This window comes from Acipenser ruthenus, chromosome 3, assembly GCF_902713425.1.
Source record: "Acipenser ruthenus chromosome 3, fAciRut3.2 maternal haplotype, whole genome shotgun sequence".
Classification (NCBI taxonomy): Eukaryota; Metazoa; Chordata; class Actinopteri; order Acipenseriformes; family Acipenseridae; genus Acipenser; species Acipenser ruthenus.
In genome coordinates this window covers 7,463,902-7,479,131 of record NC_081191.1, presented here as the reverse complement: position 1 = coordinate 7,479,131, position 15,230 = coordinate 7,463,902, and the positions used below count along the sequence as shown (strand labels likewise).

Below are 15,230 nucleotides of genomic sequence, written 5' to 3'. Positions count from 1 at the left end.
AATGTATCCTCTCATTGCTTGCAGACTTACAGTGATTTGGGATGGAATAGAGCTTGCTGATCTAGCTTCTAGCTGCTGAATTAGCCCTCAAAGCTTTGCATGGTGTAATGGATGGCTAAAATCATCCTATAACTACTTGTGTTTCCTGTGTATGGTATCAGTGTATGCTGTATTTCAGAGCCGACTGTACTTGCACAATCTGTCTGACTCACCACTTTATGTCTCTGTTGACAGACAGGTTTGTTGGCTGCTCCCGATAATGCATTAGAGCGTATTCTCTTGATGGATACCTGTGGTGTGAGAATGAAAATGAATGGCTGAGATTTTATTGCATTGTGTCATGGCAATATGAACACCGGCATTACTGAAAGAGACATTCATTTCACAGGCCTGGGATTGATGTATTTTTTGCTGTTGTTTGCCTGCTTTACGTCTTAGGCCTGCGTTTTCTTTTAGCTTCTCTAACATAGAGGAAGTACATGGTGTGCCCAGCTGTGACGAACAAGACAGATATGATGACCAGGATTCCAAAGTGCTGGGGCTGGGGCGCGGATATCACCATGATGAAGTGCATGAGGTCCATCAGGTAGTTCATGGAGCTCTGGACCCCGTTCACCACCCCCCGCTCTGACTCGGGTATGGTCTCCTGTAGAAGCTGGGTGACAGGGGAACTGCTGGCCGTGAAGAGGAGGGGGAAGGTCAGGAGACCAGCTTCCCCAGCCGCACTTTCGCGACAGGATAGAGTGTGGAGGGAGCCCCATGAAGGGGAGCTGCCGGCCACGGAAAAGGGGGGGGAGGTCAGGAGACCAGCTCCCCCAGCCGCACTTTTGCAGCAGGAAATACTATGGCTGGAGCCCCGTGAAGGGCAGCTACCAGTCATGAAGAAGGGGGGGGAGGTCAGGAGACCAGCTTCCCCCGCAGCAATTTCGCTGCAGGAGAAAGGGTGGCCGGAGCCCCACGGAGGGGAGCGGCCGGCCATGAAGAAGGGGGGGCAGGTCTGGAGACCACCCCCAAAAATATTTTGGCCAGAGGAGCCGGCCGGTGCGCGGGCCTTTGGAACGCTACGGCTGTTTGGGTTGGAGGAGGACATCCCACCGTGGCCGCCACCTTTGGTCCGTTGCTGCCCCTGTTCCTGCGCCGGGACTGCTAACCGGGACTTGGGGACTAAGGGGGGAGGTGGCCGAAAAGGCCATGTGTGCTGCGCACAAGGGGGGGCATGTGTGGCGGAGTGTCCCGCCTCTATGTATTATTATTTGTATTTTTGTTTGCGGCGCGGGTAAAAGCGCCGCGTCTTTTATTATTATATTTAAAAACCCCGTGAGGATGCATGGCTGATCAGCTACTGATTATTTAACTAGCTGACAGTCATGCATCCTTACCAAACGCGTGCAGACTCTGGCCGAGGGATAATAAGATAATTAACTACTAGTTAATCCCTCGGCCAGAGTATATAAACCTGCAACTCTCTGCACTTGGGGTTGGGTGTACAGAGGAGAGTATGGGGAGCGGAGAGAGCGAGCAACATTCGAAAAACAATTGCTAAAACGTGCTGGATTGTCCAGCACGACACTTACTTGTTTGTTTGTTTATTCGTTTGGCCCTCGTGCCCTTTTGTTTTGTGTTTTGTTTAAATATTTTGTTTGTTAATAAATACGCTGAGTGCTACTGCACTCAGCTTCACCCGCCCATCCCTTGTTTTGGTGTCAGTTACTTCCTGGTCCGTGACGTCATCCACCTCACCACTGCGAGCCAGACTGCCACACGCCCCTAGGAATTATTTCTGGAGCCAGCCCTGGTGCTCCTCATTGTCACAGTGTCCAGGCTGGACAACAGGTTGCATGATTTATCTTTGTAAATTAGGGATGTACTGTACTATTTCTCCACCATGGTGTTTAGCCCCCAATTCGCATTATAACCAGCCTGTACAAATGACATGTACCAGATTGATAATCACGTATATACAAACTCCTGTCACTAAATGTAATTTACTGACATTTAACTTTCTAAGATAACACCTACAGTTTTTATACACTACTGTTGACAAAATCATAACATACTATACTTGGTATTGGGCAAAGCTGCTAAAGGCAGAACCAACCCAATTTTATACCTGCCCTCTATGTAACACTGAATCTATTGAATCTGAAGTGCACATCCTGATGTGTGACAATGGGTTTATTACCAGTGAATACTTTTATAGGTTTGAGGTGAGACTTAAAGTCTTGATGTACTTTACAGTATATGGGTAGTGCTGTATGGTCTACAAAATGTTGAAATTGATCGATCTGTGGGTTATCAGTTCATGCTGATGTGGTTAGTTGTACATTTGAGAGTGTAAGCGGGGCACAGCCAAGGGAATTTAAATCAGAATCGTGCCTTGATGCTTACAGCCCTGCTTGCTAATTATAACTTCTACTTATATACTGTAACTCTGTTCCATACTCATAGTTTCTAATCGAAGGACAAAGCTTTTCATATTTTCTAAAGCACCTTAAAAAGCAAATTAAATTGTTGAATTCAGTAAAGCTTGTTTGGGTTTTTTTTTTCCCCATTAAGCTTGCAAAACACTTACTCCTACTAACCTACTCACCAAGGCAAACTGGTGCCCTTCATTTTAAGCCCATTGTTCTGTCATGAACAAAACAAAAACATTACTAATGTATCCTCTCATTGCTTGCAGACTTACAGTGATTTGGGATGGAATAGAGCTTGCTGATCTAGCTTCTAGCTGCTGAATTAGCCCTCAAAGCTTTGCATGGTGTAATGGATGGCTAAAATCATCCTCTAACTACTTGTGTTTCCTGTGTATGGTATCAGTGTATGCTGTATTTCAGAGCCGACTGTACTTGCACAATCTGTCTGACTCACCACTTTATGTCTCTGTTGACAGACAGGTTTGTTGGCTGCTCCCGATAATGCATTAGAGCGTATTCTCTTGATGGATACCTGTGGTGTGAGAATGAAAATGAATGGCTGAGATTTTATTGCATTGTGTCATGGCAATATGAACACCGGCATTACTGAAAGAGACATTCATTTCACAGGCCTGGGATTGATGTATTTTTTGCTGTTGTTTGCCTGCTTTACGTCTTAGGCCTGCGTTTTCTTTTAGCTTCTCTAACATAGAGGAAGTACATGGTGTGCCCAGCTGTGACGAACAAGACAGATATGATGACCAGGATTCCAAAGTGCTGGGGCTGGGGCGCGGATATCACCATGATGAAGTGCATGAGGTCCATCAGGTAGTTCATGGAGCTCTGGACCCCGTTCACCACCCCCCGCTCTGACTCGGGTATGGTCTCCTGTAGAAGCTGGGTGACAGTCAGATCAAAGGACCACAGGCCTGAGGAAGGAAAGAGGGATGGTGTCAGAGGCAATTCAGCAGCCCTGTGTGCTCAACTGCAAATGTGTTAATGGGTTGTAGCCCCAGAATCACTGGAAACCTATTGTCAGTGTAACTTAAGGAGTTTTATGGGCAGCTGTTTTTCAAACCACTTACCAACCTCTATGCACGATAAAGACACCTAGAAAGATAAGCACCTCGCCAAGTGCAACAGATTTGTTTGGCTGTGACGTTGTGTTCGTGTGAGATAAGGTTCTCTGTTTTGTGATAGAAATAAGGTACAGTGTACCACTCCTGAAACAGCTGGATTTCTGAAAACTATTTCTGTGCATTTGTACCGTTTACATTTCTCATTAACGATCAATAGCAATAAACCACTGGATTGAATGGAAATTCCAGCGATGACCAGCACTGGTGTACGCTGGTCAAAGCTGGTGGTTTGCTGTTTTTCAGCTAGTCATGCTGGTTCAGAAGACTTGTTGCTGTTTGAGGAGCTGGCTAAAAACAAGTCCAAGAAAAATACCTTTTCAGTAAAGTTTTTGTCTACATTAAGCTACCGTATGTGTTGTAAACCATGTTTGGGGTTTTATATACCTGGTAGTTGCTCAGTGTTAGCTGGTCACCAGCTCACCAACAGTTGATGGCAAAAGGGTTAGTCTCTCTATTTATATTATAAACATTATCCTAATCTGGACAGTTACATTATGAAGGGGAAGTACTCTACCTTGAAGAAGCTACGAAAAATCTAATGAATTCACATGGTGCCAATAACTTGTCATAGCCAAGTTTGTTTGCTCTCTACTTTGTAAATCTTATTTATCATTGTATTAGCATCCACAGTTTGTTTTTTTTCTCCCTTATCTGTTTAGAAATGCAGTTCATGATGTGAGCCACATGTTTGGATCTAATGCCTGTTGGATTGTCTTTATTAGCAGTGAGATAAAGATTGCAGAACTGCTTGCAGCTCCTACGTCGCTTTCAATAAGTCTGAGTACAGCGATTTAATTCAATGATGCTACTTCTTGTATTATGTGTCAATGAAGAGTCCTGATGATCTCTAAATAGAACAGTTTTTACTTCTGCCATGAGTGCAATTAAAAGGCATTAAAATAGAACCAAGAAAGCACATTAGATTGACGACTTAATTAATTCTCAGAAAGCTTTTGCTCCCTGCTGCTTCAGTGGGTGACTCTGCCCATCAGTAAACTACTCTATCTAATTTAGACAAGTCTGTAATTATACTGTTTTCTGAGGATTAAAAACTGTAAGTAAAACAAATTGCAACTTTTCCGAATTATTTTTGTCGTCTTTTTTTCTGGTCTTTCTTTTGGTTATTTGTATTTGTGATGCTGGCTCACTGTAGTAACTTATATTATATCTATATAGTATTCCTACTATATAATATTTATATCTTACAGTTTGGATTGCATGTTTGTTGGTGGGTGAAGTAGGAGGCGTGCACACACCTATGTGTGGTATGCACTTGTACATGTGTTTTGAAATGGGTAAACCGATTAGCGGTCCCATGCCAGTTCAGTTTTGGGTAAAGGTTTAGCTAGTGCTCCAAGTAGGAGCTAGGCTTTTGTTTTTGTGTTTTGTTTATAATAAAAGTGCACAAAAAGCGCTTTACAGTTTTGTGTCTGGGTCTACTGTTCAAAGGGTGCAAACCAGCCTGTGTCTGGGTCTACTGTTCAAAGGGTGCAAACCAGCCTGTGTCTGGGTCTACTGTTCAAAGGGTGCAAACCAGCCTGTGTCTGGGTCTACTGTTCAAAGGGTGCAAACCAGCTTGTGTCTGAGTCTACTGTTCAAAGGGTGCAAACCAGCCTGTGTCTGGGTCTACTGTTCAAAGGGTGCAAACCAGCCTGTGTCTGGGTCTACTGTTCAAAGGGTGCAAACCAGCCTGTGTCTGGGTCTACTGTTCAAAGGCAGCAGTGTGGAGTAGTGGTTAGGGCTCTGGACTCTTGACCGGAGGGTCGTGGGTTCAATCCCTGGTAGGGGACACTGCTGCTGTACCCTTGAGCAAGGTACTTTACCTAGATTGCTCCAGTAAAAACCCAACTGTATAAATAGGTAATTGTATGTCAAAATAATGAGGAAAAAAAAAAAATAATAATGTAATTGTATGTCAAAATAATTGTATGTCGCCCTGGATAAGGGGGTCTGCTAAGAAATAAATAAAAAGGGTGCAAACCAGCCTTGACCTGGGGGCACTTTGTCACAGTATGTTTAACTGTGCATTACAAGATTATGTGAATATATTTTGTAAACAATAATATAAATCATTAATTTTGCCCATCCCTGAATGCAAAGTACCCTGTGCGTTTCAAACTCACCGATTCTTGCAGTAATGACCCCCAGGAAGAGCAGTATAATGGAGATGTAGGAGTCTGGGGCATTTCCCGAGGGCACGTGCTCAAACAGCACAGTGTTGTTGGTCCAGTGTATGGAGGAGCGGTCTGGTAACAGGGGCTGGTTGACACTGCCTCGGAGACTGAATGCATGCAGCTCCTTCTGCCCTGAATTACCCTCATTAGCAGAGGAATTGGAATCCGGAAAGGGGGACAACATGTTGAGGTGCAAGGGGCTGCCAGGTGCAAAGACAGAAGACACACAAAGCATCAGGCATGCCAGGTGAAGGCAGCTCGATATGATCCCTGTGGTCATCAAGCCATAGACTCTTCTCAGCTTGGTGAACATGATGGTGCCCATGAGTCCAGTCACAGCTGAGACCCCCATGAGCAGGCTGAGCAGAGACCCGCTGATCCCCTGAGTGTAGGCGTACCCAGTCGTTATACAGTCAAACCCCAAGACCGTGGTGTAGAGAAAGGCTAAGCCCATGCCAGCCAGGAACACAGATTGCCTGTAATAAGCCTTCCAGCCATCTTTGCAGGTGCTTAGCAGCCATTTAAGCTTTCTCAGGCACAATGGAAGACTTGTGATTTCTTTGAGATGCAAGCTGATGTGGCAGTTCTCTTCTGTAAATTCAGGTACCTCGGCAACCCGGAGATCACCTGCAAGACAATGGGATCATTTTTGCATCTTTCTTGCACAGAACGTCACTTGTGGTTTGAGCTGATACCAAGATATGCAAATAGGCTGTTACTAGGGAGAATGTATGTTCTTCCATAGAACTGGTTTGTATGGTTAAATGTGGTATACTTTTAGATTTCAGGTACAGTAGGTAATGCTTTGTCTCTTTTTGTTTCCCTGGACCCATACCTCGACCTTAAGCAGACTAAGAAATACCTGTATGCCTACTTGGAGGGAGACTCTGATAGACTCACAACGTGATGACATTTCACTAAGTGTTCAGTTTGTAATGCACAGAAGAAAAAAAATCTCTTGCAACAAAGAGCTGTGACTGGTTTGCCAGGGCATTGTTGTACACAGATTGTGAGGCATGTGGACTTGATTTGAACTTGTTAAAAACAATCTACATAGAGAGAAAAATCAACATGAACAGCAGGGAAAATAAAATAAAAAAATATGGCATTTAATAAAAATGATCAATCAGTACCATTGATTTTACAATAAACCCGTCATTGCCTCCCTGTCTCCAAGGCACTATTCACAGGAACCTTCTCATTTAAATGAACCACTGTTAAAATATGACCAACTCATGACAGGGCATCCAGCTCATGACAGAATGGTGTAACCCACATATAAACATCCTTTCTTCGGGTGTTAAAAGTCTAGTAACTGATTAAATAGTAATTTCCCATCATGCAAACTGTTTTATTATTCACTATGTCAAAAAATATAGTTTTGAAGAAATGTTTCTACTCTCAGATGTTGAAAAATGAGGTTCTCATTTAGTAAAAAAGGTTTTATTACCATTAGAACAGCCATTTATCTGACTACTAAAATATAATACTTAATAGCAATGTTTTGTTGGGAAAATGGATTTTTGCCATAATAATTGCTCTGTAATTATTATCACTGACTGCCCAGTTGACCCTTTCCATCCTGGATACACCTGCAGTTGCTGCACTTCCTTCAAAGTAAAGATAATTTCATTTGATATTAGCTCTAACACAAACAGAGCTGTATCCTGGATGTTCATAAGTTTTTATGATGTGTTAGTTATTTGTTGTTGTGTTGTATTCATTTTTATACTTGCCTTGTAGGTTCATCATTTCTATCTGCCTCTCCAGACACTGAAGCTGATCTTCACACTCTTTGGGCTTTGGTTTCGTAGACAAGGCTGGAACTATTTTATAGACTCTCGAGAGGAAAAAAAACTCCACCATCAAAGAGACCAGGTTCCAGCCAAGTATGAAACCACAACCAACCACATTGGAGGCCAAGGTCATCACCTGACCCACTGCCAGAGGAGCCAGGATGTTCGTCACCTGATCGATTCTCCTCATGGTGGCGTTCATCTCTGAATGAGACCAATGGAGAAAAGAAATGAGTGACAGGACAAGATACAGTGGGTTTTCAGAACAATGAAAAACATAACCTTTCAAAGACATGGAATTATGTTTTGACATTTAGTATTTCTGTAAACTTCAGTTCTTTCACTTCAGAACTTTCATGTTTGTCAGAGAATCTGGCAGAATTGTGCTCATTTTATCTTACATGAAACCAGACACAAACTGCTTCTGTGTCTCAGTATAAATGATTTAGTTGTCCTGTCCATTTACTGGAATGTGAGGTGTGGGATCAGTCCATGATACACTTGTATTTTTAGTATCAGCTGTCCCCATGTCTCTCTTACCCGCAAGGTGTCCTCTGTTGTACCCTGTGATGACGACGATCCAGTCCCTCTGAATGGCGATGGTCAGGGCCGTGCTCGCAAGGTTCGCCACATCTGCCAGGATGATCACCACCGTATAACAAACCACCTTTTGTGAGTTGTACGATGCAACATGTTAAATAAGACAATACGCATCTGGATTTTTTATAATAAAAATAAATACAAATATCTGTTTTGGTTATATTCTCAAAGCTTTTTTTTTTTTTTTTTTTTTTTTTTACTTTAATTGTGATTAGCACAAGGTAAAAAAAATGCACCCTAAAAAATTACCGAAGCAGAAATAAAAACTGCCAAGACATTTTATTTAAGGGCTTGCAAATAGTTAACTCTTTGTTTTTAGTATTTCTTTTCACTTTGTAATTCATTCCAATAAGAAAAAAGTAAAAAGCTTGTTTACTAATTATCTTGGTACCCCTGAAATACAGTCTTCAATTACATGCTAATTATTTAATGATAAAGCTGACCATCAAGTGCATTGGTATCTGAAGTGTTTTGTTCATTCAAACAATTAAACCTCTTGTTTACTAAATATCTTAGTACTGTATTCCTAATACAACATGTAATAAGCAGGAAACCCCAAAAGTACCCTCAAATGCTAACTCTAATGCAGAATTACTGGGTGTGATATTTGTTCCTCTTTAGCCCCCAAAATGTTTATTTTTTCTAATGGCTGCCGACACTGGTTCAGTATTCAAAATTATATATCTTTCGGTGTCAAACCCCTTTTTTATGTCTCACTCCTCCAACATAAAGTAGAAAATGCATTTTCATTTGTAGGTAGGGCTGAGTATGCGCCTCATACTGTATGTAACTGGTTTTTGTTGTTGAGGGTGATCAAGGCAGAATGACAGTGCATGCTAGAGTTATGTGCTAAGTGTGTGATCATGTTTTAAACTAAAGTTATATCAGCGTTGGTTGTTGTGATACACAGTACAGTATCTTAACCAGATAATTTTTTGAAATATGCACTGTACAGGCTACAATAAAAAGTGACCCAGCACTGAAACACAGCTAGTATAACAACTCTCAGAGCCGTCATTGAAGACTTTGTAATGCAGATGTGAAGTATTTAATCAGTAGAATCAAGAAGTGATGAAACTGAAACTTAAGATGTAAGACTGATAGAAGGAATACTCACAGTTAACCAGCCATCCCAAATGTGTTCAATCCACTGTTTGTAAGAAAACACCAACATCAGCACAATGCTGCAGACAGTGACGGATATGTTCTGAATGAACAAGGATGCATGTGCAACTAGAACAAAACAAACAACTTTCTTTTAAATTGTACTGTATACTTTCACAACCACTGAAAAGATGGCCGTTACCAAGACGACATTATCACATTGTTGTTAGGCCACTTTAGCCTGGCTCACTTAAAACTTTAAAAAACGCCTTAGAAGGCAAATTGCATTTAGCTTGAGTATAAAGTAGGCCATTTTATCAACAAACAAAAATAAACATTTTTTAAGGATCCGCTATTTGGCATAATTTAAACAGAAATTACAAACTACTAATACAGACTTGCTCAAATTTGTTGGTACCCTTACAGCTCATTGAAATAATGCTTCATTCCTCCTGAAAAGTGATGAAATTAAAAGCTATTTTATCATGTATACCTGCATGCCTTTGGTATGTCATAGAATAAAGCAAAGAAGCTGTGAAAAGAGATGAATTATTGCTTATTTTACAAAGATATTCTAAAATGGCCTGGACACATTTGTTGGTACCCCTTAGAAAAGATAATAAATAATTGGATTATAGCGATATTTCAAACTAATTAGTTTCTTTAATTAGTATCACACATGTCTCCAATCTTGTAATCAGTCATTCAGCCTATTTAAATGGAGAAAAGTAGTCACTGTGCTGTTTGGTACCATTGTGTGCACCACACTGAACATGGACCAGAGAAAGCAAAGGACAGAGTTGTCTGAGGAGATCAGAAAGAAAATAATAGACGAGCATGGTAAAGGTAAAGGCTACAAGACCATCTCCAAGCAGCTTGATGTTCCCTTGACAACAGTTGCAAATATTATTAAGAAGTTTAAGGTCCATGGAACTGTAGCCAACCTCCCTGGGCACGGCCGCAAGAGGAAAATCGACCCCAGAGTGAACAGAAGGATAGTGCTAATGGTAGAAAAAGAACCAAGGATAACTGCAAAAGAGATACAAGCTGAACTCCAAGGTGAAGGTACGTCAGTTTCTGATCGCACCATCGGTCGCTTTTTGAGCGAAAGTGGGCTCCATGGAAGAAGACCCAGGAGGACTCCACTTTTGACAGAAAAACATAAAAAAGCCAGACTGGAATTTGCTAAAATGCATATTGACAAGCCACAATCCTTCTGGGAGAATGTCCTTTGGACAGATGAGTCAAAACTGGAGCTTTTTGGCAAGTCACATCAGCTCTATGTTCACAGACGAAAAAATGAAGCTTTCAAAGAAAAGAACACCATACCTACAGTGAAACATGGAGGAGGCTCGGTTATGTTTTGGGGCTGCTTTGCTGCACCTGGCACAGGGTGCCTTGAATCTGTGCAGGGCACAATGAAATCTCAAGACTATCAAGGCATTCTGGAGCGAAATGTACTGCCCAGTGTCAGAAAGCTCTGTCTCAGTCGCAGGTCATGGGTCCTCCAACAGGATAATGACCCAAAACACACAGCTAAAAGCACCCAAGAATGGATAAGAACAAAACATTGGACTATTCTGAAGTGGCCTTCTATGAGTCCTGATCTGAATCCTATCGAACATCTATGGAAAGAGCTGAAACTTGCAGTCTGGAGAAGGCACCCATCAAAGCAGTTTGCTCAGGAAGAGTGGGCCAAACTACCTGTTAACAGGTGCAGAAGTCTCATTGAGAGCTACAGAAAACGTTTGATTGCAGTGATTGCCTCTAAAGGTTGTGCAACAAAATATTAGGTTAGCGGTCCCATCATTTTTGTCCATGCCATTTTCATTTGTTTTATTATTTACAATATTATGTTGAATAAAAAATCAAAAGCAAAGTGATTTCTATTAAATATGGAATAAACAATGATGGATGCCAATTACTTTTGTCAGTTTCAAGTTATTTCAGAGAAAATTGTGCATTCTTCGTTTTTTGTGGAGGGGTACCAACAAATTTGAGCACGTCTGTAACTGAACACCAGTTGTTTCTTAGGAATAACAGTTTTTGTTTTTATGTAAATCTTGCTCAATGTTACATTGCAGTCTGACTGAATGAAGTTACTGGCCAGTCCCTAAGAATATACTGATATAATTATCACTGTACGACTCAGAACAAAACCATACATTTTAACATGCAAAATAACAAACACTAATCTAATGGTTGCTCCATGTACGGTCTAGGTTTTTTTGGGGGGGCGGGGCGGGGCGGGGCGGGGCGGGGGCGGGGGCGGGGGCGGGGGCGGGGGCGGGGGCGGGGGACGACTTTAAACAGTGTGCAGTTACAGAGTCTGTTTAACACCAGACTAAAAAAAAAAAAAAATTACATATTAGCAAATAAACAATCAAGTGGCCATTTAGGAATGACGAATTAATTAAGAAATCAAACTGAATGGAAAGCATTAGCTTCATATTCTTTCTTCTTGTCTACCCACCCTGACCAGACCTGACACAATACGGACACTACGGACAAAGACAATTCCTGGCAGTGGAGAAGCTGGTGTTCTTGAAAACTAGCACCACGATGCAGGTTAGTTTAGCAAGTAGAGTTTATACTGAGTGTGAAGTGTTGCATCATCAATAATCCCATATTTCTATTTCTCAAGGCAAACAAAAGCATTGTTTTAAGTGTTCAGCTCCAACATCTCCTTGACATGCATTGATATATATTTCCTTCGGTGGGGAATTTCTGAGTAAGTTGTATAGGAGATTCAGTTATCTTGCTACCTTTCATAACCACAGCCAGGCTTTATTATTAATGACTCATATATACAGTTAATTTACTAAACTATTGGAATAAGGATAAGGAAACAGAGGGAATTTTTCAGATCCATAAATAATCTGACAGGGATTGATTCAACTAACCAAGATGAAAAGCTTGTACTGTAGCAAATTGGAAATCACCAATGGCCATTGTTTGTCACTGGTTGCATTAAAGTAACTGAGTCGCTCGGAGCAACTCTGTGAAAGAACCCACTCAATGGCATGCTCAGGTCCACTCCTCCTGAGCAACTCAGAGTGCTGCAGAGCAGATTCCATCGGTGATCCGAGTGAGTGGAAGAAATCTCGCTCTGAGCCGTTCAGTTACTTAACGCACCCAATGGCAACCATATTCTTAAGTGATCCTAGCTAGATCCCTGCTAACATTAACACGTAGCAGCTATTCAGCAAATTCAGACAAGAACTTGCTTTTTATTACCGGACATACCTTTGTTTCTTGGATTTCTATCAACCCAGTCACCAATCAAAGCCCCAAACAGCAGCACAGAACCTGCTACCACTAGACCGAATATAGCAGTCAGAAGCAGGTTATGCCCATAAAGCTCAATAAGGAACACAGAAATTGCAAAGTGCCACATGCGGTCGCCCTAAGAGAGAAGAGGGGAAAAAATAAGAAAAAGTTTGGTCTGCTGTTGAGCAAGTCCCTCACAGTGTCGAATTCATGAGTTTGAACTAGAAAGCAGGAGATTCAATACAAGTAACATTGTCTGTACAACTCACTTGAAACTAAAGTCACCAAAATATCTGTTCGTTATTTAAATGTGTATTACTTAAATCTCAAATAAGATCAAATAAATGCAATATGTTATGGTATGTTTCTTAAGAGAGAAGTTGTCACACTGTATTACTACAGTACTGCATACACATACACAGTACACATGATATTTTAGCCAAGTTCTGTAATTACCTCATTAGACAAGGGCACCTGACCTGGTGTTGGTGCAGCTTTCAACACCTCTGTGCTAAATGCACATACCGTTTTTTGTGAATCAATTTAGTCTCTGAGACAGACCTGCTTCTAAGAGTTCTGCCACTCAAGTCAGCAACACTGTACAGAACTCAACATGACTTTTATAACAGCCGCACTACAGTTGCTGGCTCCTGTGTTTTACATTGTTTTTGCACATTTCTTTATATTGTAGCGATCTGTACTAAGTGTTATGTGTTGTATTGTTTTGTGTTGCTGTTCCATGTTTTGTCTATGACCCGAGTGCCTGTGCATGCGAGCAAGTGCACCTGTAGGGTGGGGGCAGCGTGATCGAGTCGTGGTCCCAGTGTGCTTGTGAATGTTGTCCAATCGTTTGTCCCTCGTTCGGTTTGTGGGGCCCAATAACGTGTTTTGCTATGTCTAAATGTTTTCGCAGGGTTTTTGTGTATAAAGGGTCAGCTTGCATGCTGCTGTGGGCTGCGCTGTTGTGTGCTGACCCTTGCTGAATAAAGTCAGCTGTTTAGCGAACGAGATCTTGCTGCGGTTGTCTGACTCCTTATTTTCACTCAACATTACAATATACACAATTCTGCAATTTGTTTTTTTTATATATTTATTTCTAGGGCATGTGCCATGAAACTCCTTCTCAACCATATTACAGCTTTTTCTGTTTCAACAACAGCAGTCATTGAAAGTGTTTTTATTATGCTAGAAACATGGGACTTTTTGATGGGAAACTGAAGTATTTTTTCCAAGCCTGTAGGAAGTAAATTCCCCCAGTTGATTAGGGATCAAAAACGTGAATAAAAATATCCGAAAAATTGTTATCAAAAGGTATTTCTGCGAAGGCAGTAACAACAATGACAGTAGTGCATGTTCTGAAATGCTTTCACACACTTAGCTTGTCAATACACCTACATTTTAATTTCTCTACTTCATCTTTCCCAAAGGGTCAACTGTAGTTTACTTCATCTTACCCACATGGACAATGCACCACTGACGTAAATTGGAAACTTTGGGCCCTTGAGGTAGATCAAAGCTGATCCTGTACAGGAGAAACAAGTTGCACAAGATAGATATACTCTGCTCTGAGATTAAATCATTGCACACCTACGGCATTATAGTTTACACTGAGAACATTTGCTATTGGAACATGATATACACCAAAAACTTGGGACTAGTCATATTTACTAAATAATTCACACTATTATTATTCCCTGAAACCAAGAGTCAATGTTTGTAAACTTACTACAGCCAGGCAACTATTAGCAATATCTAGAACATGTACAGGAATCTTGAAACATGATGTCATGCAAGAAAAGCACGTCTTACATTCTCTCAAGGCCTGCAAGTTTATGACTAGCAACAGCTTGGTTTGCAATGGCCATCAATGCTTGGCAAGCACTGTGTAAGGAATGTTCCTTAATTTGCCATATAAATCAATGATCTGCTGCTGTGAGTAAAGAGGACAGGATTGAGCCAGGAAACCATCACTCTACATGCCAACAACTTATAGGCCAGCTGAAATGAGGCTTGAAAGTTTATCATTTTAAGAGTCAATATGTTTTACCAACAAAAGCCATCAAACATGTACTGTAGTGGAAAGACAGTCATGTCTAATTGAGTTAATGGGAAAACCCACCTGTTACACTCCATGTCTTTTTTGCCCATTCTTCTTTAGTGTCGTCGCTTTCAAACTCCACAACACTGCCACACTGCGCCTTCTTGGTATTCAGGGACATTTCCTATTGTATAGGTGTTTATTATTATTATTATTATTATTATTATTATTATTATTATTCATTTTCATATTGTCATATGAGTTAAGGCTATGCTATTTTTTGCTTGTGTAATTTCTATGCCATTATTTTTACTGCCAGGCGTTGCTCTGTGTTCTACGTGTGCTCTTGGCTTTTTCTTAAGGGAGACAAAAGATTTCTTTTCATCACTTGTCCCAGGACAAAGAGCTAGTTTGAGAGCCCTGAATAATACTGTAGACTTTAGTTCTGCTAGTATTTCAGTATTCCACAGTATGTCCGTTGGCATTGCAATCACAACACTGGTCTCACAGGCCCAGCTTTGAAGGCCCCTGTTCTGTAGTCTAACAGTGTGTTTTAACATACAACAGTAAGCTTGTTTTCTGTTATTCAGAGTAGACTGTTTATAACCAACAATAAATTGAACATTCTAGTAAGATACCAGTATTAAAGTAAACTTTCAGCACTTAATCATGAACTCTGAGGTAACACTATAAGA

The 15,230-nt window shown here is 41.1% G+C and overlaps 1 protein-coding gene across 1 annotated transcript; it reads right to left on the bottom strand.

Moving 5' to 3' along the window:
- Positions 1–878: 878 nt before the first annotated feature.
- Positions 879–14,716, bottom strand: si:ch211-254p10.2 (solute carrier family 40 member 1). The gene is made up of 8 exons (XM_059011617.1): positions 14,617–14,716; positions 13,952–14,019; positions 12,474–12,633; positions 9,241–9,356; positions 8,064–8,190; positions 7,464–7,727; positions 5,677–6,354; positions 879–3,343 (listed from the first exon to the last, which is right to left on the bottom strand). Exons 1-8 carry the CDS (start codon positions 14,714–14,716, stop codon positions 3,084–3,086), a joined length of 1,773 nt encoding a protein of 590 aa, XP_058867600.1. The 3' UTR covers positions 879–3,083.
- Between the last annotated feature and the right edge of the window lie 514 nt (positions 14,717–15,230).

What these genes read in the sequence shown, in the direction of transcription:
- si:ch211-254p10.2 (XM_059011617.1), bottom strand. Translation starts at nt 14,716, where the DNA reads ATGTCCCTGAATACCAAGAAGGCGCAGTGTGGCAGTGTTGTGGAGTTT. An exon ending in GTGGTGCATTGTCCATGTGG is followed by an intron (nt 12,634 to 13,951) that starts GTAAGATGAAGT and finishes CTTCTCTCTTAG; the next exon opens with GGCGACCGCATGTGGCACTT. An exon ending in CAACAGAGGACACCTTGCGG is followed by an intron (nt 7,728 to 8,063) that starts GTAAGAGAGACA and finishes GGTCTCATTCAG; the next exon opens with AGATGAACGCCACCATGAGG.